The sequence below is a fragment of the Ursus maritimus genome, unplaced genomic scaffold (assembly GCF_017311325.1).
Source record: "Ursus maritimus isolate PB19 unplaced genomic scaffold, ASM1731132v1 scaffold_4, whole genome shotgun sequence".
NCBI classification, from domain to species: Eukaryota; Metazoa; Chordata; class Mammalia; order Carnivora; family Ursidae; genus Ursus; species Ursus maritimus.
The window spans coordinates 83,509,162-83,535,900 of NW_024426552.1; the positions used below are offsets into that span (position 1 = coordinate 83,509,162).

Here is a 26,739-nt window from a genome sequence, read left to right on the forward strand (position 1 = left end):
TTGAGAAAGAGCGCAAGTGTGTGCACACACGAGCAGGGGGAGGGGCAGAAGGAGAGGGAGACCCCAACTCTGCTGAGCCGGGGCTCAATCTCATGACCCCAGTCATGACCTGAGCCGGAGGCAGACGCTTAACCAACTGAGCCACCCAGGTGCCCCTAAATCAACACACATTCTTGAACATTCCCTCAATGAAATGGTTTTAGATTTGTTTCCTATGTGTTTCTCAGACTGTAGGAGGCACCGGAATTAGGGTGCTTGTTAAGCACTGATCGCTGGGCTCCATGCTCAGAGTTTGCTGTTTAGGCCTGGGAAAGGGCCTAAACGTGTGCGTTTCTAGCAATTCCTCAGTGATGCTGCTGCTGCCCCTGGTCCCCACACTTTGAGAACCCCTGATGAGGTTATTAGTTGAATTGGTGGTTATGAGCCATGCTTCTTCCCTTCCACACCTGAAGGCTATAGCAGTAATCAGCAGTGCTTCAATCCAGGAGTCAGGGCAAGAGGGCGGGGTGGGCGGGGTGGGCGGCGTGCTGGGGTGGGCCAGGTACTGCTGTCTTCGCGAGGTGGGTGTCGTTTGAGAAAGGCCTTCACGTGATTGGATGCTTTCTCTCCTACCCACTCATTAGAGAGTCCTGGTCTATATAACAGGGGGTAGGGGTAGCGTACTCTCCTTGCAGGCGGACGGAAGTCGTCTCCGGAGTTCACAGGTAGGAATCTCAGCGCTTCTCAAGGAGTTACGGAGAGAGCACAGGGGTTACCAACAAGGGGTTACGCGGCAGCATAACTGGGATGCTGAGGCCATGAAAACATTTCTTTCTGGTAATCATTGTATTTTTCTTTTTGTTGAAAGTGTTTTGCATTGTATATTGATCCGGATGTAGATACCGGCCTGTGTACGCAGGCGAGCAATTTCTGGGGTCACGCAGGAAGGATACTGGGGGTGAGTCAGCACTCTCTTAGGTTCTATGAACTCAGGTAAGTGCGGTAACCTCTGTAACCTGTAGTTCCCTCGCCTGTGGCATGGGGATCCTATTAGCCCGTACCTTCTGAGGTCGATTTGCGGCCATTAGATGAGTTCCCGAGAAGAGTTCTGCAAAGTGCATGGCACAGAAGTGCTCAGTGAGTGCCATCCCTTGGTTCACTGACTCCTACTAATGCCTCTGTTCTGGGCTTGTCCTGACTTTGTGCCACGTAATCTTCCTCTTACGCATTACAGGTCCATAATCTCTCCACAGAGACCCAGAATGCTATGAAAACGGCAGGCTTTTCCATACATCACTTAGTGGCAAAATTTTATGTGATTTGGACTCCTGTCGTGCCACAGCCTGGCCTGATCTACCACGAAACTAGTCTGTTTTTCCCCCACCTGGTTGTGAATGTGCTTATGTTTTGCTACAGAAATACTCCTTGACCTTTTTAAAATCTGAAAACTTCCCAGATCTAAACCACACGTGGTGCTAGGGCTTCGGATAGTGGGATTATGGACCTATGTGAGTATCTTATATGTCTGTTTTCCTCCTTGACCGTGAGCTGGGGAGCTGGGCCTGTCCCTTTCACGTGTAGCCTCAGGTCTTTGCGTATGATGGGCATTCGGTAAATGTTTGGTGAAAGAATGAACCAGGCCACAACATACCAGTTAGGTGAAGGGGAACAGAATGAAGAAACAGCACCTTATGTATTTTCTGGAACACGGACATGCCTGTGGTTCACAAGAGGCAGAATTTTTTTACTTGGGGCATTTAAGTGTTCAAGGGGATGAGAAAGAAAGAAACCTGAATGCCTATGCTGCCCTTCGAGCAGCTCCAACTTCTATTTTTCTGTCTCCTCCATTCGCCCCCTGCTGCCCATTTTTCTGTCTCCTCCATTCGCCCCCTGCTGCCCTATGTTTTTAGCTAACTTCTTGTGAAAGCCACATGGGGATATCTGTAAATGGAGTACTTGGGGTGGATAGGCAAGTGTGCTTTTAAGTTCCATGCTAAGAATGATCGTAAAAACTTTAAATACCTAATGCATTATGGACTTGCAGTTGGGTTTGGTTTTTTTTTTTTTTTTTTTTTTTTTATTTCACAAAGTATAGAAATTAACAAAGATGGCAAAGAGAAACGTAGAACATTAGGGATTCCAGTAACAAACTTGAATTTTTCTGATGACATCAGGAAGCAAAAGTAGTTTTATGCCTAAATTTACAACTTAAAATATTCTTTTCATGCCTTGCAAGCTTTCGTGATCAGTATTAAATTATTAGTAGCTAAGAAATATCCCATTTCCTTGTCGCATATAGATGAAATTGCCTGTTCACTAACACAGCAGTATAATTGTACAGCCTACATAATGCCTTGCTTTGGTAAAATTTCTGTGGACATTTTAAGAAGTAGAGAAGCTGAATTATGCAACTGTATTTTTTTAATTCGTGTGGATACAGTGGCTCATTGGCACTTTTTTATATGTGTAACTGGCACAGCTGAACTTTTTAAAAGATAACTAATATGCTGCTTCTCAGCTTACAATGCTTTCATTATATAATAATTTCAATTGTGTTAAATGAATCATTCATGTTGAAAAAGAACTTAGTCAAGTTATGGTAACTGAAAGACACTGTGCTGATATTAAACTAATTTCTATTAAATTATTAGTTTAAAATTGCTTTCGTCTTCCGTTTCAATACCACTTCAGAGATTGTGATGAATAGCTCCAATTTGACCTAGAGTAAAAATCACCATTGGTGAAATTTCTTGACAATTACACTGTACCCTTCTGATGTTTTTTGCTTGTGTGTTTTGTTCTTGGTTGTGTTTTTTTTCTTATGTATAATTTTAAAAACAATTTTAAGATTTTAAGTAACCTCTACACCCAACGTGGGGCTTGAACTCATGACCGTGAGAGTCGCACGGTCCACCAGCTAAGCCAGCCGGGCACTGCCCCCCTGTGGTTGTTGTGGGTTTTTTTGTTTTTTGTTTTGTGTTTTGGTAAAGGAATGTAGAGATGGCTCATATGTATCTTGTATTCCTTTATCTTTCCTTCCTCCCAGGAGGAAAGTGTCTTAACTATCTGGCTGAAGATAGATCCTGGCAAACACAAGTAAGAAATGAATGGGGTTGGGGGGAGACAGCAAAAAACCCAGAGAAAACAATAGTCTGTGAAGTACAAGGAGGACCTAGGAGGTTGGGGTGTGAAAGCCATAGCAATAAAGTGAATAAGGAGGGACTATCATTGGTCAGATTCAGCAGAGAAGTCTAATGAGCTGCCCTTTGAAAAGAGGTAGTGTGGCAGGGTGGTTGAGATCCTGGGTTCCAGAGGTGCACACACACTCAGATTCAGTTCCCATCTGTGCTTCCAGTCTCAGGCAAGTTATTTAACCTGTCTGAGCCTCAGGGTTGGTTTGTTTGGTTTTTTTTCTTTAAGATTTTATTTATTTGACAGAGAGGGAACACAAGCAAGGGGCGTGGGAGAGGGAGAAGTGGGCTTCCCACTCAGCAGGGAGCCCGATTCGGGGCTGGATCCCAGGACCCTGGGATCATGACCTGAGCTGCAGGCAGACGCTTAACGGCTGAGCCACCCAGGCTCCCCTTGGCCTCAGCTTCTTTTTGTCTTTATTTTTATCTCATTCCACTTATTTTATGGTTCCCAGTGGACTTCAGGTGTGTTAAGAGGTAAACTGAGGCATATTGAACATTTTAAGTTGTTTTTTGTTTTTGTTTTAGCAAAAATCAATTCAGGTTGGGCATAGGTAGGGGCAAGATTTTTATAGAGAAGGAAGCAAAGCAAGGGAATTATTTGATTAGCTCTAGCCCTGTGGTTGCCTTATTTGGAAAGCCTAGTTGACTGTGATTGGTTGTCCTTGGGTTTTACAGGCTTAGGTTTGGGTTTGCTTACATAGTTTGCTAAGGTATTCGAACCGCCTCAGTCCTAATGGTCTCCTTGTTTAATTTAGTACAAGAGTTGGATTAACTATAAATATATTTATTGTGGATCCATGTATGACTCACTTTTTTTTTTAAGATTTTATTTATTTGACAGAGACAGTGAGAGAGGGTGACTCACTTTTATATATTTATATTTACTTGCTTATTGGTAACATAAACACCTGTAAAGCAAATACCCAACTCAGGAATTTGAAAATTAACAATTATTTGCAACTATTGTACTTGTGTGTTTCTCCCTTGTACTGTTTTATCATTCCCTTCAAAAACCTTTTATTAGATATGTGTGCATTCCTAAATAGTCTTAGTTGTTTTTGAGTTTCATAAAAAGAGTATTATGCTGGTATGTGTCTTCTGGAACTTGTTCCACCCCCCCCCCCATATTATTGTTCAGATTAGTCTACATTGTCTATATCTGTAGTTCATTTGTTTTCATTGTGATACAATAATTCAACATGAAAACACTACAGTTATCCATTCTGTTGGTGGGCATTAGTGTTCGGTTTATTGCTCTTACAAGTAGTACTATATGAACCCAGCTTTTTTTTTTTTTTTTAAGATTTTATTTATTTATTTGAGAGAGACAGCCAGCGAGAGAGGGAACACAAGCAGGGAGAGTGGGAGAGGGAGAAGCGGGCTCCCAGGGGAGGAACCTGATGTGGGGCTCGATCCCAGAATGCTGAGATCACGCCCTGAGCCAAAGGCAGATGCTTAACAACTGATCCACCCAGGCGCCCCTATATGAACCCAGCTCTTGAGCACATGAGCACATGTACTTGAGTTTCCTTTAGGGCTTATATACCCAGAAATGGAATTAAATCTTTTTTTTTCTTTAATAAATTTTTTAAAAGTTTTATTTAAGTAATCTGTATACCCCATGTAGAACTTGAACTCATGACTCCAAGATCAAGAGTGGCATGTCTTACCAACTGAGCCAGCCAGGCGCCCCCAGAAATGGAATTGTCATATTGAAACATAGAGGTATCATCGCCTTTGTTAGATATTGGCCAAGTTGCTTTCCAACCAAAATGAGTTACCACTTACCCCAACCTTGCCAATTCTTTTTTTTTTTTTCCTTTTTAATTTAATCTCTATACCCAATGTGGGGCTTGAACTCATGACCTCGAGATTAAGAGTCACACGCCTTACCCCGACTAAGCCAACCAGGCGCCCCAACCTTGCTGATTCTTGGTTGAGATGCAGTTTGATCGATCTGATAGGTATGAAATTCTTATTGCATTGCCCTGATTATTGAGGTTGAATACCTTTTCATTTGTATATTAGCTTCTGTAGTTGTACCTGCTGTGGTTTGCTGATTCATATCTATGAACATTTTTCAGTTAGATCATTGGTCTTTTTTATTAGTTTGGAGGAATTGTTTTTAAACTCCAGATGCTAATCCTTTATCTTAATTTTAGCTTGTAACTATCTTTTCCCTGTCTGTGGCTTGGTTGCCCCTAGCACCCCTCCCCCCCCATAGAAGAGAAACTCTTCTCGTTATACATCTAAATATTAGCTAGCCCTTCTAGCTGACCTTTTCTCTTCTCAGCCTTCTTGTAATTGTAAGAATCAGTGTCCACAGTATGTTGGGGGGGGGGTGTGAATGCAGCCGACCATGGGGCTATTTAGTAAGCCTTGAGGTTGATTCTCTTACCATATGTTGAAAGCTCTAAGAAAAAAAAAAAAGCGTAATTGATGTCTCTTTGCCTTCGGCTTTATGTCTGAGTTCGCAGAAATCCTCCTCCATTTTCTGTTAGCCATATGACCAGTGTAGATGGAAACCTTAATTTCTGCCTAACATCGCTTCCTTTTGTAGTCATTAATTCAGGTAAAGTCTGATCAGTGAGAGACTGTTTTGGTTTACTCCCTTCTGGGGTTGGGTTCTTGATCACCTTAAACCTTCAGGACGGTTTGGAGTTAATTTATGTGGCAGTTCACCTGGCTCTACCCAATGGAGAATTTCTTCAGTGGTGGATGACCGTTTATCTTACTGGTTTTCTTTCTCCTGCCATTATTTTCATATGCCCCCCCCCCACATTGAATTTACAAAGTTTTATGAACTATTTTGCCGTTTCCCTGGTTTTTGTTCTGTATTACTGTGGATGTAAAGGACCTGCAGGAGGGCAAGTAGTTGGATGCCTCCTGTTGCCCTAGTCAAATATGTGCCCCTGGAGGACCTCACTTCTCTGAATTGGAGCGTGCTTTAGATCTGCGGGTTGGGGGAGCGACTTACTAAACTGTACCTCATGCAACAGTATCCTCAAGAATTCAGAGCTTTCATAGCTGCGTTACATACACAGACCATGTCAGTACATTGATTGGCCACTTCGTTAGATCTCCTGTAGACCTTCAAAACATCATAGGATTTATCTTATAGGTTTCACCTTGGGGGTATCTTGTGGCCTCAGTTTACCCTAGTCAGCCTCTAGGCTTGTACGGAAGTTGTTTATAATCTAGTCTATAATGTGCTCCTTATTGGTATTCTCAGCAATCCAGTAATTGTCAGGTGGGTAGAAAAGATCACCAGAAAGTGTGTAATCAAAATATTCTTTCTCCTTAGTGACAGAACCAATAAGTTTTTCTTAAAGAGTGAAAAACTAGTTCTTCCTTTCGCAGTAGCTAATGGAAGGTGGGGGAAGGCAGCTTTAAGATTTCTTTTCAAGCATCCAGAGAAAGTTTGCTGTTGTCTCTGTAGGGGAGAAATAATGATTTTCCCTTTACTCTTCTGAGTTCTTGGCTGACACCCTGCAATAAAAGGAAAGGAGAAAAGTTTATGACCGTGTATTCCTCAGGTAATACGTGGGAGATTCCCCGGGGGGAAAATGTATAACTCCCTAAGGTAGCCCCGGGCACCAGCTTAAATATGGTCTTCAGCTAAAGAAAGAAGAAAGTGTGCCTCTGGGAGTGAGTGGGGGTGGGGAGGGGGCCCAGTCCTGGGAGGTTATCAGGAAAGGCAAGGGTAAACAAAGGTAAGGTTTGTTGTGCAGATTTAAATCCGAGCATTCTCCATTGGTTAAGATTCTCTGGTGATTTAGAGTCCTTTCCTTCCTAGAACAGAGAGGGAGACACCCTTACAAATGGAGATTTTCTTTATAAATGTAAATTTCCATTTCAGAGGAGTAACTTCTCTTGTTTTCAGTCTCTCCTGTGTCTTGCTGTTTCTCTGAATAATCCTATGCCACATCCTTAGGCCGTCTTTGCAGTGGCATAGTCTGCTACCTTTCAGTTGGTACAAGCATCACAAGGGCTCTGATTTTGCCACTAGAAACCTTTCTCAGGGGCGCCTGGGTGGCGCAGTCGTTAGGCATCTGCCTTCTGCTCAGGGCGTGATCCCAGAGTTATGGGATCAAGCCCCACATCAGGCTCCTCCGCTATGAGCCTGCTTCTTCCTCTCCCACTCCCCCTGCTTGTGTTCCCTCTCTCGCTGGCTGTCTCTGTCAAATAAATAAATAAAATCTTAAAAAAAAAAAAAAGAAACCTTTCTGAGACCCGTGCTTTCTGACAGCCCCTCCTTTTCCATGGTGCCCGGTTCAACTTAGTGGAAGGTGGCTGGACAGGAGTGAGGCTTGAGAATTCAGAATTTCATGTGAAGAAAAGGGGTCATGTGTAGGCTGCTCTATTTGAGGGTTCATAATGAAGGATAGAAAAAGGAGGGTCCATGATGGTGAAATGTGGAATCAAGGCATTGTCTGTCTGTCTGTCTGTCTCTCTGTGTCTTTTAAGGGAGAGACTTGAGCATGTTTAACCCTGATAGAAGGCATCCAGTTGAAAGTGAAAGGTTACCCACCCGTGGTGGTTTGGCAGATGAAAGTGAGGAATTACAACTTTACAATAGACTGAACTGTTAACCCCTGAATACCCTGACCAATCTTAGCTTTACAAATAGTGCGTAAACAAAGATGATTTGTTCAGATTCATTACACTATGAAGGTTGCTGTGTTACCTAGAAGTATTCCTGCCAGACACGTTGAACTTGACTATCATCTAATCTGTAGACCTAACTTACGGTTTACTGGCAGTGTAGAGGATAAACAAGTTACCCTAAGGAAGTAAACAAAATGTGGAACATTCTATAGGACAAGTGGTTCATTCTGTCCAGTAAGTCAGCATTCTAGCGGTAATAAAGCAGGCAGTGGATACTTCTAGATGGAGAGACTCAGGAGACATAACCAAGTGTATTATGTAGTCCGTAATTAGATCCTAATTTGAATAAATCAGATGTAAAAAGACATTGGTAGAGTAATTGGGGAAATTTGAAAATGGACTAGGTATATTAGCTCCTGAATAATTACTGTTAATTTTGGTAGATCTATTAATGGCATTACAGTTTAATAGATAAGTGTCCTAATATTTTTGGAGATGTATGCTGACATATTTCAGAGTGGAATGTCTTGATGTCTGTGATTGATTTTAAAATACTTCAGCAAATTGGGGCTCCTTGGTGGCTCAGTCGGTTAAGCGTCTGCCTTCAGTTCAGGTCATGATCTCTCAGGGTCTTGGGATCGAGCCCTGTGTTGTTGGGCTCCCTGCTTCTCCCTCACCTCCTACCCCCCGCCCCCGCTTGTATTGTGTGTGTGTGTGTGTCTGTTTCTCTCAAATAAATAAAATCTTAAAAAAAAAAAAGAAATGAAAATACTTCAGCAAAAACAAGAAGCAAATACAACAATAATATTAACAATTTGTAAATCACATGGTGGGTATTGTGGGTGTCCATTATACTGATTTCTCTACCTTTCTCTGTGTTTGAAATTTTTCCCAAAAGACTAAAACAATGAGGAAAATGAGAGCTCGAATGTTCTAGAAGAGATAATTAGAAGTGTAAGATTACTGAAAAGACGGTAGATAGGATTTAAAGCATAGGTGGAGGAATTGGACCAAATGACAGAAAAGTCAGTTCCTCTATTCTTAATAGAGGGAAAGGAGAATGTGATGAGTCCGTTATGTTTGTATAGTTTTATATATCTAGTCGTAGAAAATTGAAAGAGTTCATGTCTGATGGCTTCTGTTTTCTCTGATGTAGAAGGCAAGCTCATCTGTAAGAGGGGGTGTGAAAGGTCAGAAGCTTAAAGAGTTCAAAGGAACTGACATAGTTGATAGTAAGAGTGGAAGTGATGAGTAAAAAGCTGTGTAGGGTTGCCGGGTGGTTTTGAGGGCCCAGTTGAGATGCGTGAAGTAACTTTGCAGTATAACTAATACTCCCTGTTTGACTCTTTTGGTCAGTGTTTGGTCGCTTGAGTACTGGCCAAAAGAAAGTAGGTGGTTGGGTTCATACAAGGTTGTGGTTTTTGTCTGTTGCGTATGATAGCATAAAATGGTTGGGAAACTAGGGTGCTGGCAAAATTGTGGGTGAAGTGCTAGACCTGGAATCTCACCTGTTTAAGAAGGGAAGTGCATTTGCAGGTAGAGGGTGAACGAGTTCTGGAGATCTGCGGGGCACAGTGATGACAGTCAGCTGCACGGTAGTGTATGCTTCAAAGTTGCTGAGAGACTAGATCCTAAGTGTTCTCTCTACAGAGAGGAGAGGGTAATTGTGTGATGGGATAGTTAACTCTTTGGTAATCATATTGTAATATATAAATGTCAAATCACATTCTGTAACTAAAACTTACAGAGTAACTAACACAATGTTATAGGTCAATTTTATCTCCATAAAAAGGAGAGATGTACCACAAACTTGCGATATTTCACATTGAACTCATCTCTCTTATCAACCTTCTCCTTCAAGGACTTCAAAGTGTCTGGGATTTTAACTACTTACATGCTAGTAAATTAGCCTGTTACTGTTTCATGGATGCTAGCAGAAGACGTGAGACTCCTTGGTCAGAGACCGAGGACTTTATTACAGCACAGGAAGTAGCCTGTCCTGGTGTTGATTTGTGCTGATTCCCCCATGTTCCTCAATTCCTGTGGGGTTAACACAGGGGGCCCTAGATAGATGCCGCACAGACACTGGGTTTGTGTCCAGTGCCCAGAAACACTGACCCTGGGGAACTTAGCACTTTCAGAGTAAGTGGAAGCAAGCCTGCTCTGTCCCGGCGGGGAGACATGGTCTCATCCCTCAAGGTTGCTTGCTCCAAATACATGTCTCAGAAATGGCCCAGGTGAAAGTGCTTAAGGCCTTATATTTGGCACATCCAGGAAAAATGTATAGGGGTATTCAGGGCCCATGGCCTGTCCCCAAAGTAACGCATCCATAGAGTGGCAGTGAGGCGGAAACTGCTTTCTATTTGCCATTTCTGTTCATGGTACTCCATCCTTTTGGGCGTGCAGGTTGGAAAATCTCCTCCACTTGTACAGATCCTACCATAGCCTGAGTGGCTCTTGCTAGCCATGTGACCTGAAACTGGGTTTGCCTCTTGGTGAGTGTTGAGCCAAAAGACACAACCTAGCCAAAGAAAAGGAAAAGGAAGGGTTTTACTTGCAATAAGTAAAGGAGAACAGTGGGTCCCCCCTCCCCAAATCAGTGTCTCCCAGAAGGACAAAATTTGGGGACCTTTTAAGCTAAGGGTGCAGATGTATTCATGAAGGGGCTTGGGCAATGGGGAATACCGCATGGAGGTGAGGCAAAAGTCGTCCTAAGTTAGAAGACGGAGTCCAGGTCAGAGTCACGAGGAGCTGCAAAAGCAGAGGCCAGCATTGTTAATTCTCTGGCTCCAGTTGGCCTGGTGTGAGTGCTCAAAGGGATTTGATCGGCGAAGGTAAGTTGAGAGTGTGGGTCCGGTCAGTCTCCCGGCCTGATGGCCTGATCGTGGCTGTTTGTTTTACATTTTTTCCCAAGATGTCTGGGGACCTGAAATGACTTTTCAAGATAGTATGTCTATTGGTCTTTTTCGGGGACCCCTCTTTCTGCTTACAGCTGCCGATAAGCTCCGCTTTAAAGAGGCAGTTGTACGTGGCTGGCTGTTGGGGTGGGAAGGCAGTAGTGGGGGGAAGTGGTGGCTTTGAACACCCTGAAACTAGTGAGATCTGTGAGGGTCCCTTGATACTCCTTTTTAGTACCTTAGCGGCTCAGTAGAGCTTGACACCAGCTTGGCATGCCCAGGATTTTTTTGGAACTCAGAAAATAAAGAAACATCAGAACCAGAGTTTTTAGGATTTGGGGGCCAGTGATATCCTCAGTATGGTTCAGCAAGGGTAATTAAGGTTGTGAATTTAAAGAACTCGAATGCTCCTTATCTTCAGTTAGGCACAATCATATTCCAGATTGGCTGTAATCTAACCAGTCTGGTACTCTCTAAGGAACATACTAAATTGTTAAACAGAACTTCGTCAAGAAATGGTTAAGCCTTATAATTATCAAAATTTGTTGGAAGTTTAGATAAATGGAGAGCTATATCATAGTAGTAAATTGAACATGGACTATTAGAATGATGTCAGTTCTTCTTACTTCATAGTTTAATGCCATTCCAAGCAATCCTAACAGATTAACTTATTATTCTGACAAAATAAAGTTAACCCTAATAAACAGATACTTGTACTACAGTTGAAGTGAATGACGGATGACACCAGAAACAGTCTCTCTTATGGGAATCAGAGTTTCTCTTATGGGAATTTGGAGATGGGGGTAGTCCTTTGGGTCTCTTAATTTTGACCTGAGGAAATACAATCTGGGTCTTCTGCTTGGAGAAGCAGAAAAAGTTATTTCGTAGAAAGAAGAACAACAAATAGAAAGAGAAACAGGAAGTTCAGGTAGACAATACTACCAGTTTTCAGCTTTGGTTTCTTCCTGAGGTGGTGATATCCCTGCCTTTGGGTTCTATGATTCATCCTAAATCCTTAAAATTTTTTTTCCTTTATTAAGCTATTTCAGATTAGTTTATTTACTGGAGAAGTGCCTAGGTGCTAGGGATGTAGCTAAAAAATAAACCGAACAAAGTCCCTGCCGCAAGGAGCTTACATTCACCAGGAGGAAACCAACAACAAGTAAGCAACACGCTAGATGGTGGTGAGTCCTCATGTGGCCTTACAGGTCAGGTGGGTGCATATGGGCTGTCAGCAAACGTCCCTCTGAGGAGGTACCATTTGAGCAAAAGTCAGCAAGCAATGAAAATAACAGGGATAAGAGCATTTCAGGTCGGGGGAAGAGCAAGTATAAAGACACTGAGACTAGATCCTATTTAGCGTGTTCAAAGGACATCGAAGTCTTTGGAGTGGCTGGAGCATAGCGAGGGATAGCTTGATCGATAAGGTCAGAGGGGTGTGCGTAAGAGATTGGGTAGGGCTCTGGAGGTCAAGATAGAGTTAGGTTTTCCTCTGAATGGGAGTGGAAAACTTTGTAGGATTTAAAGGAGAAGAAAGACTGGTGTTTTAAGAAAGGATGACTCTGTTGCTGTATTTAGGATAGACTGGGGCGTGGTCAAGAGCAGTAGAGAGGAGACCAGGTGAGAGATGGTGGTGGCTCAAGGTAGGCAGAGTGGAGGTAATCGGGGTTGATCAGATCCTAGATAATTTTCTGAAGGAAGAACTGGCAGGCTTTGCTGATGGATTGCATGTGGGGTGTGAAAAACATAAGATTGACTCCCGGGTGTTGGGCTTGAAGGGTTGACAGGACTGAATTTCCATTTACTGAGACAGGGAAGACCTGGGGGTGGAGTGGGGTTCAGCTTTGAGGTATGAACTCTGGTGCCCATTAGACATCTAAATGGGGAATAAATAGATATTATGGGTGCTCTCTGAAGTATTGTAAAGTATTTCTCACTGGGCTGCATTCTAATACTAACAGTCTGTAATTTAGTCTTGAATATTACGACTCAAGATTTCTTTTCCATCCTCGGATCGCCTTCTTTATCAGACCATTAATCTCGATCTGTACTTACTAAGTCGGCTGTTATGGAACTTGGAATTGCTAGCTCAGTTGAGTTTCAGAAGAATCAAAAAGAAACTCTAGGTCAGTAGTTTAAAAAGTAGATTGATATGGAAATGGAGAACTGAATTCAGCTTGCTCTGTTTTTTTTTTTTTTACAGTTGCTTTCACTTGCTAATTTCCGAGGCAAACACGTGGAAGGATGAGTGAACTGGAGCAGTTGAGGCAGGAGGCCGAACAGCTGCGGAATCAGATCCAGGTAAGAACAAAGTTTCTAGTTTTGGAGTGTTAACACTTTTATTTAGTACCAGCAATGAATGAGATGTGTTCGTTACTGCATCAGTCTACATATATTAAATGTATCAGTCTTGAAGTGTCAATTTGGTTTTATCCTACCTCAAAAGTACTCTCTAAAAAGCATTCCTAACAAATATCTGTGTGGACTTACGACCTCTGTGTCCCTGAGAAGTTAATTTTCTATATGTAATTCCTGCTGAAAGACAAACCTAATCCTCTTAGTCACACACTTGGAATCATAGTTTGGTTTTTGGTGCAATGTGATGAGGCAGATGTTACCACATTGTGATACCCTAGGAAAATACGAATCTCTAAAATAGTAGATTGCAGAAAAACATTAAAAGTTATTAGTGGCATAATAAAGACACGTCTGTCATCTTTTACTCTTGGAAATCAACTCAAAACAGCAAAGAACTTAAATACAAGTTCCATCTGACAACAAAATCAGAAGACACTTAGAGCTTCGCGTCACAAATCAGAGTGATGCGTCAGGGTGTGGGAAGGCTCAGAGGGAGGGCTTCTGCCAAGTGGGTAGTATTCCTCAGTAAAAACACCAGTAATCCTCTGGAACAGTGGAAACCGGTTTGCCTGGACGGAGGAATATCAAGGAAGCTCGCATGCCGTGAAAGATGGCACGTGTGTATTTCTTCGTGTGTCGGAAGCCTCTCGGTGAGCGGGGTCGAGGGAAGAGACTGAATTGTAGCCTGGCTCTGCCTGCTTACTTCGGAGACAGCAAGGACGGAAACAGTAAGGGAGAGACCTGAAGAACTTCAGCGCAAAGCCAGGAGAATCCCTAAGGACTCGGAACGCCGCTGGCCCCCCCACAACCCCTACATGTCCCCCCAGCCCCCCGGCCGTGAACCTCTGCGAGGGCTGGTTCAGAACCCCTCTGATGGGGTGAGTGAAGAATCGGAAGAAAGGATCGAGCACAGATCTGTACAAGGATATTACGAGAAGAGAGAGGAAAGGAGCAGGAGGAAGCAGCGCGACGGCTGAAGAACACTCACCAAGAAAATGTTGATTCTGATTGGATTAAATCCTGACCGAATCTCACTGCCAGGAACTCAAGGAAGTGGATGATTTGGATGAATGAGGACTCTGAGTTTGATAGTTTAGGTGTCCGACAAAGTTGTGGAAACAAAGGAGGGATTTATTTTGCCCGGGATGAGGAGAGAAGGCTTCACAGAATAATCTCTGAAGTAGATGTTGTTGCCAGCACCAGAATGGATTCTCTGCCGTCTCTGCTTTCTGTCACTTACTCCAGAGCTGAACAGGACTGACTGGCTAAGCACATGGTCACATGACTGTGTCATTAAAAAAAAAAAAAGTTCTGTATGAGCTTGGATTTTTTTTTTTTTTTTTTTTGGATTACATATACATGAGATCATATGGTATTTGTCTTTGGCTTCTTTCACTTAATGCTCACAGGGTCCACCCATGTTGTTGGAAATGGCAAATTTTTTTAATGGCTGAATAATACTCCATGTGTACGTACCACCTATGTTTTCTTCTGGAAGTTTGATGGTTTCAAATGTTCAGTCCATCTTGAGTTTATTTTTGTGTATCGTGTAAGGTGGTGGTACAGTTCCATTCTTTTGCTTGTGGCTGTCCAGTTCTCCCAACACCATTTTAAAGAGACAGTCTTTCCCCTGTTGTCATAAATTCACTGACCATACGTGCGTGGATGTATTTCTGGGCTCTCTGTTCTATTGATCCGTGTGTCCATGTTTATGCTAATACCATACTGTTTGATTACTATCATTTCGTCATGTAGTTTGAGAACCGATGCCTCCTGTTGTATTCTTTTGTCTCAAAATTTCTTTGGCTACTCAGGATCTTTTGCAGTTTCATACAGAATTTAGGATGTAAAATTGTATTTGTGTGAAAAATGCTGTTTGAATTTTGATAGGGACTGCATCGCATCCGTAGCTTGCTTTGGGCAGTATGGACATTTTAACAGTCTTCTTCCGATCCATGAGGGTAGAACAGCTTTCTATTGATTTGTGTGTTGTTTCTTTCATCTGTGTCTTAGTGGTTTTCAGTGTACAGGTTTCTCACCTCCTTGGTTACATTTATCCCTAAGTGTTTTATTTTTTTGGATGCAATTGTAAATGGGATTGTTTTCCTGATTTTTCTTTCTGATAGTACTGAGTATATAGAAATGATAGATTTTGGTGTATCTTGTATGTATTTTGTATATCTTGCAGCTTTACTGAATTTATTTCTAATGTGGTTTTTTTTGTTGTTGCTGCTGCTGTTTTTGTGGAGTCTTTAGGGTTTCCTATATAATATCATGTCATCTGCAAGCAGTGACAGTTTTATTTCTTTCCAGTTTGGATGCCTTTATTCCTTTTTCTTGCCTAATTGCTCTGGTGAGGACTTGCAGTAACGTGTTGCATTAAAGTGGGAAGAGTGGGCATCCTTGTCTTGTTCCTGATGTTAGAGGGAAAGGTTTCAGCTTTTCATTGTTATGATGTTAGCTGTGGGCTTGTCATATAGGACCTTTATTATGTTGAGGTACACTTCCTCTATACCCACTTTTCTGAGAGTTTTTCTCATAAATGGATGTTGAGTTTTGTCAAATGCCTTTCTGCATTTGACAAAAACTGCATACGTTTTTATCTTTCATTTTGTTAATGTATCTATCATTGATTTGTGGATGTTGAGCCATCCTTGCATCCCTGAAATAAGTCTCACTTGATTATGGTGTGATTGTTTTAATGCATGGTTGAATTCGGTTTGCTAATAGTTTGTTGAGGATTTTTTTTTTAAGATTTTATTTATTTATTCAACAGAGATAGAGACAGCCAGCGAGAGAGGGAACACAAGCAGGGGAGTGGAAGAGGAAGAAGCAGGCTCACAGCGGAGGAGCCTGATATGGGGCTCGATCCCATAACGCCAGGATCACGCCCTGAGCCGAAGGCAGACGCCCAACCGCTGTGCCACCCAGGCGCCCCTGTTGAGGATTTTTACGTCTATGTTCATCAGGGATATTGATCTATAAGTTCCTAGTGGTGTCCTTGCCTGGCATGATTGGCCAAACACATGTTCTCATGTGAATTTCATTAATCCTCTTAGCAACCCTGTGAGGCAGATGGTGTTGCTTTGTTTTATAGCTGAGGAAACTGATCCTCAGAGATGAAATAACTTGCCAAGTTCACATAACTACTAAGTGGTAGCTCCAGGATTCAGGTCAGGTTCATATATATTTTTTTAAAGATTTTGTTTATTGGAGAGAGTGCTTGCGTGCGAACGCACGAGCTGTGGGGAGGGGGAGAGGGAGAAGCTGACCCACCTAGCAGGGGAGTCCGATGTGGGGATCGATCCCAGGACCCTGCGATCATGACCCGAGCTGACGGCAGACACTCCATGGACTGAGCCACCCAGGCGCCCCTCTGGCCAGGTATATTTTGATTCCAGATGCTGTGCCCTCCCAGCCCTGCGGCCTGTGCTCACATCCCGCTCTGCGGCCTCTGTTGTAGTCCTGTGAGTCTGGCGGCTGTTCCCTGGACGTGCATTGCTCTTCTCCCCTTCGTCATCCTTTTACAGATGGTATCCTTTGCCCAGGATTATACTACCTTTGCTCCAGTGTTTCTCCCGCGACTCCTTTTCATTGAGTCCCAGTCGTCTGAAAAGCCTCACCAGGGTCCTGTACTCAGATTGATTCTGCTTTTATTGGAAGGCAGGCAGCATGGCATGGTGGAAAGTGCATGGGCTCCAGCTTTTCATTCTTCTGTGCCATGAGCAAGTTTAACTTCTATAATTCTTGATATCTTTCCTGTAAAGTGAGAGAATACTAGGGCCCACTGTGGAGGTCTGTGGGGAGGATCATCGTGTGAAATGACGGGCAAAGGACTTACCAGTAAATGGTTAGCTGGCCTTGTTTTAGAGTTCCTTGTGTGCATTTGCCTCTGCTCCTCGTACTTGGCTGGCAAATTCTGTGTCCTCGCCCTTTTTCACAGCTCACCAGCATCCCAAACACAGCGGTGTGGGTGCAGGTGCTTACATTCCTCTCCTGTGATTTCAAGTAGCCACGTGTATGTGAGGTGCCATGTACTGTCCTCCGTTTAATCGTGTCATGCTACATTTAAAGACCCTCCCTCTATCTTTCCCCCTCAGTTCTAGAATATAATCTGTGTACTTCACTATGGTATAAACATGTGACATAATAGAAATGTATGCAATCTTACACAATAGGATTTATTTTAAATTAAAAAAACAGAATTAGAGAAAACAGATTTTTCTTTTGTAATTGTTATTTGGAGTGAAAAATACGTCCCCTTTCTCTTGCACAAAAATGTCTTATAGTGGATAATACGGACTTCCACCTTTAATTGGGAATAATTTTATATTCAGTTTTATAATGGATAAGTGTTCATAAGAGTAAATTCTTCTGCATGTGAGTAGAATCTTTGCATGATCTGCAGGAAACTGTTACTTGTAGAATGCTTATATTCCTGGGTTTAATTTTTACCAATTTGCACTATTCAATAATTTTCACTGACAATTTAATTGTACTGTTAATATTACAAGCCCTCTATGAGGGCTGGCATTTCTGGTTTGTCTCCTGCTGTAACTGTGTGCCCAGAATAGTACCTGACACAGATTTTTTTTTTTAATTGAGTGACTGAATTAAGAAAGATGACCTAAACAACGATAGTTCGTTTTCACAAACGCTGTTTCTAGAATTTGGTCTGTAACTCCACCAGTTTTGGAACACGGCTCAGGCCATCACTGTCATTTCTGAAAATTCTTTTCATTGTAGGAAACTGGACTAAATTATTCCTTGCCAAATGAGGTTTCGCAACCCACAATTTGACTAAGAATGAGAGAATCAAATCATATGTTTGTGTAACTACTTATGAACATCCTTACATAGAAGTACTCGAAGTGTTATAAATAGGTTGAAAGGTCGTGTGTTCCATCTAGTCTTTGCCGCAAGCGGAGGCGGCCTTTTTCCCTTGGCTGACGGGGACAAGTTGTCCGTTTGGGGCATTTCTTCAGATACGGTGTGCTTCCTCTTGGCCCAGGAGTACCTGAGTACTGTAGGGAAAGCGTTGAAGAGGATACTACCCTTTTGAGAGGGGAAAAAATGGTTTCAAGTCTAGTAGGAAGAATTGTGCTTCTGATTGGCCCATGTTATATGAATCCTCTCAATTTATTGAGAAACTCGGTTTAAAACCTCTTGCTGCTTATTAAATGTTTTGTTCTATTGATTTGTTTCACTGTTACCTTAGTTTTGATAATTCCCTTCAGTTTGTGTAAACATTTAAGGTCTCTCTGAAAGGCTGTCCTGTCATGCTTAAACATAAACACCTGCTCACATGTAGGCCTTGCTATTCGTATGTAGGTGTGACTCAGTAGGAGCCGTTCCTGTTACAGAAATTGTCTTCCTGATTTTCCTATCTTTTCCTCATTGGCTCTAAAATATTTTATTTCTAATTGCAGGTACACTGTTTACAGATACTAAGCATTTTAAAGAAGTGCTTATATATTTATAAAAATATTTCTGAAATGACCCAAGCATGCTATAAATATCCTTCCTGTCACCTCAACTTCTAGATGCCAGAACAAACCAAAAGGGAACTCTGAACCTTTTTTCTGAAGCTTAGTAACAAATATAACTCTGAATACTGTGGGCTTATTAAATCAACCTAGTTCATGTTTACTTATGGGGATGCAATTTAAAATCTTTTAATCATAAACCAGAAGTATATTCACACAGTGGAATAGAATTGAGTCCCTAAATGAACCCGTATATCTAGGGCCGATTGATTTTTCAACGAGGATAACAAGACCATTTGAGAGGGAAAGACAGTCTTTTCAACAGATGGTGCTGGGACAACTGGATATCCACATACAAAAGAATGAATTTGGACTCCTACCTCATACCACTTATAAAAATTAACTGAAAATGGTACCTAAATATAAACGCTAAAAGTGTAAAAAAAAAAAAAATTTAGGGGCGCCTGGGTGGTGCAGTCAGTTAAGTGTCCAACTCTTGGTTTTGGCTTGGGTCATGATCTCAGGGTTCTGGGATCAAGACCCGCATCAGGCTCCAGCTCCGTGCTCAGGGTGGAGTCTGCTTGAGATGCTCTTTTTCTCTTTGCCCCTCCCACTCATGCGTGCACGCTCTCTCAAATAAAATCTTTTTTAAAAAAGTGTTAAAATTTTAGAACTAAACATCTTTGACCTTGGATTCGGCAGCAGTTTAGTATGACACTGGAAGCCCAACCAACAGAAGAAATAGATAAATCGGACTTCATTAAAATTAAAAACTTGTATAAGGACACTATAATCAAGAAAATGAAAAGACAACCTACAGAATGGGAGAAAATATTTGCAAATCATACATCTGATAAGGATCTAGTCTCCAGAATATGTAAAGAGCTCCTACAATTCAACAATAATGCAATTTAAAAATGGGCAAAGGATTTGAATAGGCCTTTCTCCAAAGACCTACGGATGGCCGGTAGGCACGTGTACAGATAGATACTCCACATGAAAAAGATGGTCACCAGCACTAATCCTTAGGGAAATGCAAATCAAAACTACAGTGAGAGAGCACTTCACAACCATGAAAATGGATAAAATAATAAAGGACGACAGTGGGTGAGGATGAGAAATCGGAAAGCTCATCGTCCGTTTCTGGTGGGAATGTAAAATGGTGCAGCTGCTGTGAGGAATACAATTAGACACCTGATTAAAGAGTCAGTTGCAGAGTTACCACATCACCACTCTTAGGTACACACCCAGGAGAACTGAAAACGTGTACACACAACCCGTACATGAATGTTCACAGCCTCATTATTCACAAAAGCCAAAAAGTGGAAAGAACTTAAATGTCCGTCAGTTAATGGGTAAACAGCGTGATCCATCCATACAGTGGAATATTAGCCATAAAAAGAAGCGGAGTACTGACATTTGCTACAACATGGATAGACCCTGAAAACCTACATTAAGTGAAAGAAGCCAGACACAGAAGTTCCTATTATGGGATTCCATTTACATGAGATGTCCAGAATGGGCAAGTCCATAGAGACGTAAAGGAGAGTAGTGATTACCGGGGAATAAGGGAGTTAGGAGGTATAGGGATTTTTTTTTGTTTCTTTGTTTCTTCTTCTTCTTCTTTTTAATGGCAAGTGTTCTAGAATTAGTGGTGGTGGTTGCACGAAGTTGTCAAGGTACTAACCACTGAACTTTAAAGAATGTGTGGTACAGTGAAAGGTGTATTTGTAAGTCCACATTTTCGAGGAAAGTAGTATTTTAAGTCCTAGCCAGACGGGTCCACGTTTAAATGGCTTACCATCCTCTTTCTTTACTTCAGGATGCCAGGAAAGCATGTAATGATGCAACGCTTATTCAGGTAAAGTGTTTTTTCCCCCCTCCATTCATTTTAGTAATTCACATGAAAGAGCTTGACATGGATGCAAATGACATTTAGATGGTTTTTGTTAGTATTTAATTGAAAAAAAAGTGAGATCTGTATTTAAAAACTAATTCGTCAGATGCTATACGTGTGCTTTTTAAAGCTTGTTAAAATAGAAGCCTGTGAAAAAGCAAATACTGTAAAAATACGTAGATTCATAATGTGTTTTTTTAGGTAACTTCTGATTCTTTTCAGTATGTGGTGGTTGTACTTTTTTTTCCTTACATCAACTCTTAGGGAGGTTTCATTAGTTTAACTTATATTGATAATGTTTATTATTATTATTATTTTTTAAAGATTTTATTTATTTATTCGACAGAGATAGAGACAGCCAGCGAAGAGAGGGAACACAAGCAGGGGGAATGGGAGAGGAAGAAGCAGGCTCATAGCGGAGGAGCCTGATGTGGGGCTCGATCCCAGGACCCTGGGATCACGCCCTGAGCCGAAGGCAGACGCTTAACCGCTGTGCCACCCAGGCGCCCCGATAATGTTTATTATTTTATGTGCTGTACTAAAGCTCGCTTTCTCATAGACCGTGAAAAGTATCCACGTTTTACTCTTTGATCATCTATTTGACCTTTATTTGTGGCTTTTTTTTTTTCTTTTTTTTACTGAAGTTGGGAGGTATGTCAGTTCTTAAAAGTTAATAGTCTGTAATAGATATTCTCACTGGAAGGTGTGCAAATAGGATCATTTTAAGTCATAGTTTTTCTTCAGCTTACTGATCCTGTAATGGCTCTGGAATTATTTAAACTATCTTCAGTTGCCAGAAATTTGTCTTCTGTCTTATGCCTGTTATTTCTACTTTATTGTCTGAGATGTAAAAAATAATATTCTCGGTGCTTTCTAAAGATCACATCAAATATGGATTCCGTGGGCCGAATCCAAATGCGAACGAGGCGTACGTTGAGGGGTCACCTAGCTAAGATATATGCTATGCACTGGGGATATGATTCAAGGTTTGTACCTGCCTTTTTTTTTTTTCTTTTTTCTTTTTTTAAGAGATGGGGGGGAGAGGGGTGGGAGGAAAGAGGAGAGAGAACCTCACGCAGACTCCTCGCTGAGCAGGGAGCCCAAGGCAGGCCTCAGTCCCAGGACCCTGGGATCATGACCTGAGCCAAAGACAGGCACTTAACCTCTTAACCAGCTGAGCCACCCAGGCGCCCCACCAATTGATTTTTAAAGAATTCTTTCAGGGGTGCCTCGGTGGCTCATTCAGTTAAGTGTCCAACTCTTGATCTCAGCTCAGGTCGTGATCTCAGGGTTGTTGAGTTCAAGGTGCACATGGAGCCTACCTAAAAAAAAAAAAAAAAAAATCAGCTTCTGCCCCATATCCTACTGTTATCTTCCCTTTCATAAAAAAAAAAAATTTGTGGCAGCTGCTACATAAATTCCTGCTAATGTTATTTACCTATAGGGAAGGGATCCAGGTGGCTTGGTGACAGGGTTCGGAAGGTGACTCCCCCCCCACCCCCCACTGGGTAGCTTTTTTGCATCTTCTGAATTTTATACCCTAGTGAAAGTGTCCAAAGCAAAACTTCAGTAACTAATAGTTATTTAGTCAAGGGTCATGTTTAGCCAGCAAACAAAGCTTTCTGCTTCTCAAGCCCAGTCCACTTTCCTCAGCTGTTTTGCCCATGTCTCAGACATTCTGTGCAGCTGGAAAATTCGCAATTCCTCAAACACTTGTTGTATTTTTCCTCCTCTCGTCAGTGAACATACGCTCACAGAACACACGCTTCTACCGTCAGCTTACAGAATTCCGTTGTTCAGTATGGGTTCTTTTTGGCAGGACTCAACAAGCGGGTATTTGTCCCCCCTTTTACTTTCCTGTAGCATTGACTGTGACAGTTTTCACTTCATTGATTGTAAACATGTGTAAATACCTTCTTTCTGCCACGCGGGGAGGCCTCAAAGGCAGGAGGCATATCCCGCATTGTACCCATAACACTGCCTCACCTTCCCAGGCCCTCGGTTAAGATCTTTAGGTGGCGTGAAATATGGTTGTTAGGCTAATATGTACTCCACTGTCCTTAAATTTAAGTCAGTAAATAATGAGCCGGTCAGCTACTATCTGTCAGAATCTTGAATAAGAACTAGAATGTTGTCACCATAAAAAGTTGAATCATTTTTTTAAAAAAGTCAAATTATAACCAGAGACATCTGTAGTAAAATGTTTAAGTTTTGCTAAATTCTATGGCCTATTGAAAACTTTTGGCATGCAGAAAAAAATTTATTAAGTTGGGAGGATATTTTCTGGTATCAAGATTTTAATTAGAAAAATATTTTTTTCTGAACTGACCTGCAGTAATGCAGTGCATGACTAATTTCAACTACCTTTGTCCTCTAAGTGTCGAATTATTTTTGTGTTTGTTCCTCTAGGCTACTAGTCAGTGCTTCCCAAGATGGAAAATTAATTATTTGGGATAGTTACACAACAAATAAGGTAGGATTTCTTAATCGTTCTCTTTCACCTTTTATTTGGCCTGGTGTCTAACTGTTCTTTATTTAATTACTTCAAACTTAATTTCCTTCAAAGATAAATTTATTCCATTTATTTTAATCTAGATCCTCTCTTTGGGCTTCATGTTTGCTTTTAATATTAAGCCCTTTTATGTTCCCAAGGACAGTGGTAGGACTGTCCTTCAGTGTATGTTACTTGAGTCTCCTGCTTTGTATTTTAGTAGTAGAAAAGGGTGTGCATCAGGAAGCTATACGAGTGATTTACTTTCTTTTTCTTAAAGTTTTATTTATTGGAGTAATCTCTGCATTCAACATGGGGCTCAAACTCATGACCTTGAGATCAGGAGTCATGCGCTCTTCTGACTGAGCCAGACTGGTGCCCCTGTACGTGATTTTTTTTTTTTTTTAACTTACCCATTTCCAAATGGGCAGTGACCCTGAGATTTTTATTTCTAGTTATGGGTAAGCCAGAATGCTACCGTGAGGCTTTTCTTGGGTCCATTGATTTGTGTTTCTAGCCATTGATTTGTGTTTCTGGATTGCTCAGACGGTGCGGTCGCTGGGAGGCAAATCACAACTTTTTCCTATCTCTTGGCAGAGCCCACTGGGTCCTCCTAAGGTGTCCACGGGAACCCCTTGATGTAAGGGGGTTGAGTGGTAGCGGAAAAACTTCGAGAGAACTTACACACATGAAATACCTTTTAGATTCTGTGTATACTTCTGTCACTGTTTTTATTAAAGACTTAAAAGTACTGTTTTGTGAAGTAAAGAGTAACTTCAGCCTGGTTGAGATTTTAAAGCTAGCTAAGGCAGATTTATAACAGTTTTTCTATATTAATTGGCCCATCCAGTATGTCTTTCAACTATATTTTCTAGAACAAAAATACTTTTTAAAATATTTTAGGTTTAGTGAGAGCGTAGTAGTAATCACCCAGTGCGTCGATTCCCTGGACCATTTAGCCTGCTGTTCCCGTGCGCGTTCAGTGTCGCCGCCTGCTCGCAGATGATCGGGGTTGGGTGGTAAGGCCCCAGCGTGGTGTGGGCAGGGTGTGGGCAGATCATGCTAACTATTGCCGTTTTTAAAATTTGGGTGCAGAGTATATATCGTACTATTAGAAAGTTACGGTGCTCTCTCTCTGTCTCTCTCAAGATTTATTTATTTGAGAGAGAGAGAGCACAAGCCAGGAGGAGAGGCAGAGGGAGGGAGAAGCAGGCTCCCTGCTGAGCAGGGAGCCCTATTCAGGACTCGATCCCAGGACCCCGGGATCATGACCCGAGCAGAAGGCAGATGCTTAACCAACTGAGCCACCCAGGTGCCCCAGACCGTGCCATCTCATCATGGGAGAACCATTTTATTTATTTTTTTTATGGAAGAACCATTTTAATTGGCTCTGATACTTGATTGTTCAGTGTTATATTGGAGGAAATTCCTCTTTTGACTTCTGTTAGCAAAACAAAGAATTTTATTGACTTCTTTAACATTTTGCACTTAATATTTTGAATGGATATATTAGCATTGAAACATTCTACTTCCTTCTCTTAAAATAATTTCTGAAAAAGAACACTTAAATTCAAATGAATTGCTGATAAGTACTATGTGCCTATTACTTTTTCTGTATTAGTGTTTTATTTTTCATTGTTCACTTAAACCGTTGCATTTTTAATTTGGCTTATTTTTAGTTAGACGCATCTAATTTTTAGTCATTTGCTTTGTTGTAAATCGGTTTGATAAATGGTCTGTTTTCGTACTTTTAGTGTTTTATAAATAAAACGTGTGTTTTATTTGTGGTACAGATGCATGCTATTCCTTTGAGATCTTCCTGGGTGATGACCTGTGCCTACGCTCCCTCCGGTAATTACGTCGCGTGTGGAGGGCTGGACAACATCTGCTCTATCTATAACTTAAAAACCAGAGAGGGAAACGTGAGAGTGAGCCGAGAGTTACCGGGTCACACAGGTGAGCTCCGCTAAATATTGTCTTTTCCTACCAAATACGAGATGAGGACTCCTGAGTGAGCCAGTCAGCAAGAACGAGCGACAAATCGTGCTCAGCTGCTGAAGGTTGAGTGTTTATCAGGTGAGAGCAGAAATGACTGAGTCAGTGAAGCACCAACTTTATAGTTCTACAAACGATGACTGTAACTTTTTCTTTCAAAAATGGCACAATTTTATAAAAATGGACAGATTGATTGCAAAATATTCAAACAATAAAGAAAAAGAGAGCAAATACAGGGGTGCTTGGATGGCTCAGTCAAGTGTCTGACTCTTGAATTCAGCTCAGGTCACGATGTCAGGGTCGTGAGTTCAAGCCCTGTGTTGGGCTCCATGCTGGGCATGGAGCCTACTTTAAAAAAATGTATATGCGTTTTCTGTTTTCTCTGCAGCCATGTAACGATTACAGGATTTCGGCATCTGTACTTGGTTACGTAACTGAATGTGTGTTAGGTGCACAGTGAGAAGTACTCATAAGCGCGATAGTGCGTTGCTTGGTTTGCCAGGATGCGTGCCGTAGGGTGTACGCCGTACTGTAGCGTTTGGTTGGCAGTGTTAGTAAGGAATTTATTGCCACTCGCCAGGCTTCTGCCTCTCTGAATTGTTGGTAGTACTGTCTGACGATGCTTTTTACAAAAATCCTGCCGTGTCCATATTTGGAGACACTGGTGAGTTCTGAGCAGTCAGGTGACCCTTTTCCAAGAAGCCTTGGCTGAGGTGGTGTGATTTCGCACAGTACGAGAGGATTTCCCAGCGTCCTGAAGCTTGTCTGCCACAGACGGTACAGGGTTGTGTAAAGGAACCTCTCTCTTAGGCAGTCTAGTGGGCAGAAGGGACTGTGTCCTAAGCGCATCATTTTCAGAGTACCTAGCAGGACGTGCCATCCACATAGAAAATACTGAGAGTTTGTTGATAAAATTGGGTTGCAGACAGCATAGATCTTGAAGTAATTAAAAGTAGAACTATAGTATACTAATAAACATTTGTTGCCCACGTATCGGGTTTTAAAAACTGAAATGTGCATTACTATTCACGTGGTGGCTGGGTCCCGTGGTCAGTGATAACCTAAAATGTGTTGCTCTCTGTGCTGTAGGCTACTTGTCCTGCTGTCGATTTTTAGATGACAGCCAAATTGTTACAAGTTCAGGAGACACAACTTGGTAAGTGTGGCCCACAAGAACACTGATTTGGGGGTCGAGGGTGATGGTAGGAACTAACATAAGGGAAGAGCTAATAGTCATTTTAATTTATGTTTAATTGCAGTGCTTTATGGGACATCGAAACTGCCCAGCAGACCACCACGTTCACTGGGCATTCTGGAGATGTGATGAGTCTTTCTCTGAGTCCGGACATGAGGACTTTTGTTTCTGGTGCTTGTGATGCCTCTTCCAAATTGTGGGATATTCGCGATGGAATGTGCAGACAGTCTTTCACCGGACATGTGTCAGATATTAATGCTGTCAGTGTAAGTAAATAGCATTTCTAAGGAAACTGTAATTTGCATAGAAACTGCTGAAATGTAGAACATGACTTTAACAACAAAAACTCCAGACAGGTTAACCACAAATCGATTACGCCAGGTAAATAGTCCGTGTATATGAGCATAAACGAATCATATGTGGTTATTGTCCTGTGTAGGCCAAATGCTAAACCGTATAGAAATGACTAGCATTTCCAAAAGTACTCTGCATGCAAACGCTTATGCGTATAAGACACTTCTAATTTCGTAAGAAGATGTATTTGGGCGGAAAAATTGGTTTCTACTTATTCACATATTGAAAGCCATTTTTTGTAATTTTGTTGAACGTCTGAGGAAGTCAGTGCTTTGTTACCCTCAT

General features: G+C 41.7%; 1 protein-coding gene across 3 annotated transcripts in view; it reads left to right on the plus strand.

Moving 5' to 3' along the window:
- GNB4 (G protein subunit beta 4) overlaps nucleotides 1-26,739 on the plus strand; it is a 55,353-nt gene that overhangs the window by 12,739 nt on the left and 15,875 nt on the right. For 2 of the 3 annotated variants that reach the window (XM_040621577.1, XM_040621576.1), the window contains 7 exons: nucleotides 12,882-12,979; nucleotides 20,345-20,383; nucleotides 21,299-21,405; nucleotides 22,829-22,892; nucleotides 24,704-24,866; nucleotides 25,995-26,061; nucleotides 26,165-26,366. In XM_040621577.1, coding sequence (XP_040477511.1) covers nucleotides 12,923-12,979; nucleotides 20,345-20,383; nucleotides 21,299-21,405; nucleotides 22,829-22,892; nucleotides 24,704-24,866; nucleotides 25,995-26,061; nucleotides 26,165-26,366 — 699 coding nt within the window. In that variant the 5' untranslated portion in view covers nucleotides 12,882-12,922. The remainder of the gene's footprint in view (nucleotides 1-12,881; nucleotides 12,980-20,344; nucleotides 20,384-21,298; nucleotides 21,406-22,828; nucleotides 22,893-24,703; nucleotides 24,867-25,994; nucleotides 26,062-26,164; nucleotides 26,367-26,739) is intronic. The other variant, XM_040621579.1, reaches the window with a different exon arrangement.